Consider the following 2,844-nt stretch of genomic DNA (forward strand, 5'->3'; position numbering starts at 1 on the left):
ATAAATCTGAATTTTTAATAATCAATTTTACTAGTACTTTTAAGATTTTTACCCCTAGTCAGATTTCTCAAATTCCCTCTACTTCGGATGTTCAAATAATTAGGTTTTTTTTAAAGAATTAGCAACAGTGGCTTATATGGCTTTTAAGCGCGATTATTTTTCTTTAAAATCTCGTTTTACTTTTTTTAATTGGTCAATTTCTTCAAAAACTACGTTACTTTTTATGAAAATAGTCAATTTTGCGGAATTTCCAGATTTTTTTCATTTTTACCAAATAATTCGACATTTTTTGAAAAATTAAGAGAATATTGTTATTACCATTGTTTTCTACACTAAAAAACGAAGAAAACGCGCTATATTAAAGTTGTTTGACTGCACATAGAAAGCATTGTGCCCACGGTACAAGTTTGGGGTGTAGCGGAACCCCGGTTTACCATTAGAGGATGAGCCAGCTCAGTTTACCAGTCAAGGGTTAAGAATTTACCGAAAAAACAGCCCATTATGTTATACACATTTAGGCTTGCGAAAATACTACACAATTTTTATTATTTCAGGTTTTAGGAAGAATAATTCGAGTTGATCACGTAACAAATTACAAATCACCCAAGAATGTGGAAAAATTAGATGAAGAGACAAAAAAATTAAGAAAAGAAGGGTGTGCTCTGAAGTTAAGATGATAGCAAGAACAACAAAGAAAACACATAAGATAATTCTCGTATAAAATAGCTATGGCTGATGACATGAAGTAATCAGATATGCGTCATAGATAATTTTGTTGTACTATATTTAATGTTACTGTTTCTCGACAAGACTTTTGTTAAAAGTGGATTGGTACTATCAGTCTGAAAAAATGTAATTAATTAATGAAGGATTGGAAATGTTGAATACGAAAGAGCAGCAATAAAAAGTAAGCAGTGAATTATTTGAATTTAACTGCACAATATCCTCTAAAACAATGAGGAAGGCTTTTTAGGTTCACTAAAATGTCATTAACTTGTATAAAAAAAAGTATGTAATTTATTCGAAAAGTTTCTCCTAGTTTTTTACCAAGACGGAACTTTAAATAAAAAAATTGTAAAATTTCAAAAATAAGTATGAATTTCGTCAGTCTTCTTACAGCATCTTTACTTTTACTTACTAGGCTAAGGTAACCTATTGGCATCCCTGCCGATTGAACGGCACTGCAATGGAATTCAAATGGTACTGTCCAGTACCGTTTCAGTGCTGTTCGTTTAAAGCTGGTCAGTTTCTAGTTTTAAATGCTTACTAACGTTTCCTTTATACACACGACTAAGCTAACACGTAGACTAGCTGAAAGGGAATAAAAATTAAAATTTGTGAAATTTTGAAATTATCACAGCAAAGTGTTGGAATTGCAGGCGGGCAGGTGAAAAACAGAAGACGAAGTCACTGTTAAATAAACTATTTATTGAGACACAGAGCGATCCTCGCAGGACGACAGGCAGTGGTCGAGTGCCGCACAGGGCACTTACAGCAGCGGAGTCGACGCCGACGCGCCAGGCACATGCGTCGCTCTATATACACACACATACCCATACAACTACACTAGAGTCCTAATTTTAACACTCCCTCCTGAGAGTGGAGTTGTATTCGCTAGTATCACAATAATCATTTATGGCACATTTTGAAGCACATATTAATTATTTAAATAAAATGAAGTTTTTCTCAAATAATCTTATCAAATCATAACTCAGAATGGTAAATAAATAATACAATGTTTTCAATGCGATATAAGTTATTATGACTATTTTTGTCTATCAAAAATTACTTTACGTTCGTGGAATAAAGTTACAAAAGAACAAGAAGAAATAAAAAATAAAAAAAATAACTCTAAGCAATTTAAACTTAATAATTCAAGAATATCAGTAAAAAGTTTTTTTTTTCCTTCCAAAAAGAGACTCTATCTATTCTAATTCCATAAAAAAAAATTCACCGTCTATTCTTGACTTTCATTTTCTTGAGTCATCTTTCTTGTCTCTGAAAAGAATAAACGACAATAAACAATTTTTATAAGTTCATGAGTTTTTCTCTAAATTTATTAAAGGTTGGAAAGGGTAGTGGTTTTGTGAGAATATCTGAAACATTATCTACAGTCGAAACCCACTCCACTTTGATTTTCCCTTCAGATACACATTGTTTCACATAATCTCCATGACTTTTTGACAAATCGCTTTTAACGCCAGTCTTTTTTCTTTTGTCTAATTTGAGCTTAATTTCTTTTACGCTATCATCGAAACTTTTTAACTTATTGCTATCCTCCTTTTGAGTACAATCAGTTGCTGATTTATTATGACATTTCAAAACGATAGGGTACATAGTAACACCTAACATATCAAGTGCTTTATCTAAGGAAATAGCTTCCTGACAAGCTTCACTCATAGCAAAATATTCCGTGTGACAGGATGATGCATTCACACTTCCTTGTTTATGGCTTCTCCACATAATAGTGTCATTAAATAAAAACACAGCCATACCACTGATGGAAGTTGAGTCTTCGTGATCTCTAAAACTATCATCAGCAAATATTACTAAACTATTGGATACTTCTTTATACGTCAAACCTAAATCTACAGTGCCTCTAAGGTATCTAAAGATTCTTTTTACCTCTGACCAATCTTCCTCTAATGGATTAGATTGTTTTCTAGCTAGATAATTAACAGCAAAGCAGATATCAGGTCTAGTTACATTTGCTAAGTACAATAAACTACCTATGGCCTCTCCATAAGGGACTTCTATTTTGTTTTTATTTTGGGCTCTAACTATACTGTTATTTACATTTTTCCTTTTAGCTTGTCTCGTGACCATGGGAGTATCATGTGGCTT

The 2,844-nt window shown here is 32.5% G+C and overlaps 2 protein-coding genes across 3 annotated transcripts in view; one reads left to right on the top strand and one right to left on the bottom strand.

Annotated features, from left to right (window-relative positions):
• LOC117179412 (RNA-binding motif protein, X-linked 2-like) overlaps nucleotides 1-1,089 on the top strand; it is a 64,813-nt gene extending 63,724 nt beyond the window's left edge. The window contains exon 4 of the mRNA XM_033371172.1: nucleotides 555-1,089. Coding sequence (XP_033227063.1) covers nucleotides 555-677 — 123 coding nt within the window. The 3' untranslated portion in view covers nucleotides 678-1,089. The remainder of the gene's footprint in view (nucleotides 1-554) is intronic.
• A 340-nt stretch (nucleotides 1,090-1,429) lies between these two features.
• LOC117179410 overlaps nucleotides 1,430-2,844 on the bottom strand; it is a 5,220-nt gene continuing 3,805 nt past the window's right edge. For both annotated transcript variants that reach the window (XR_004467919.1, XM_033371171.1), the window contains exon 2: nucleotides 1,430-1,998. Coding sequence is in view for 1 of the 2 variants with exons in the window: in XM_033371171.1 (XP_033227062.1) it covers nucleotides 1,984-1,998 (15 nt within the window). In the remaining variant the exon portion in view is untranslated. The remainder of the gene's footprint in view (nucleotides 1,999-2,844) is intronic.

This window comes from Belonocnema kinseyi, chromosome 9, assembly GCF_010883055.1.
Source record: "Belonocnema kinseyi isolate 2016_QV_RU_SX_M_011 chromosome 9, B_treatae_v1, whole genome shotgun sequence".
Classification (NCBI taxonomy): Eukaryota; Metazoa; Arthropoda; class Insecta; order Hymenoptera; family Cynipidae; genus Belonocnema; species Belonocnema kinseyi.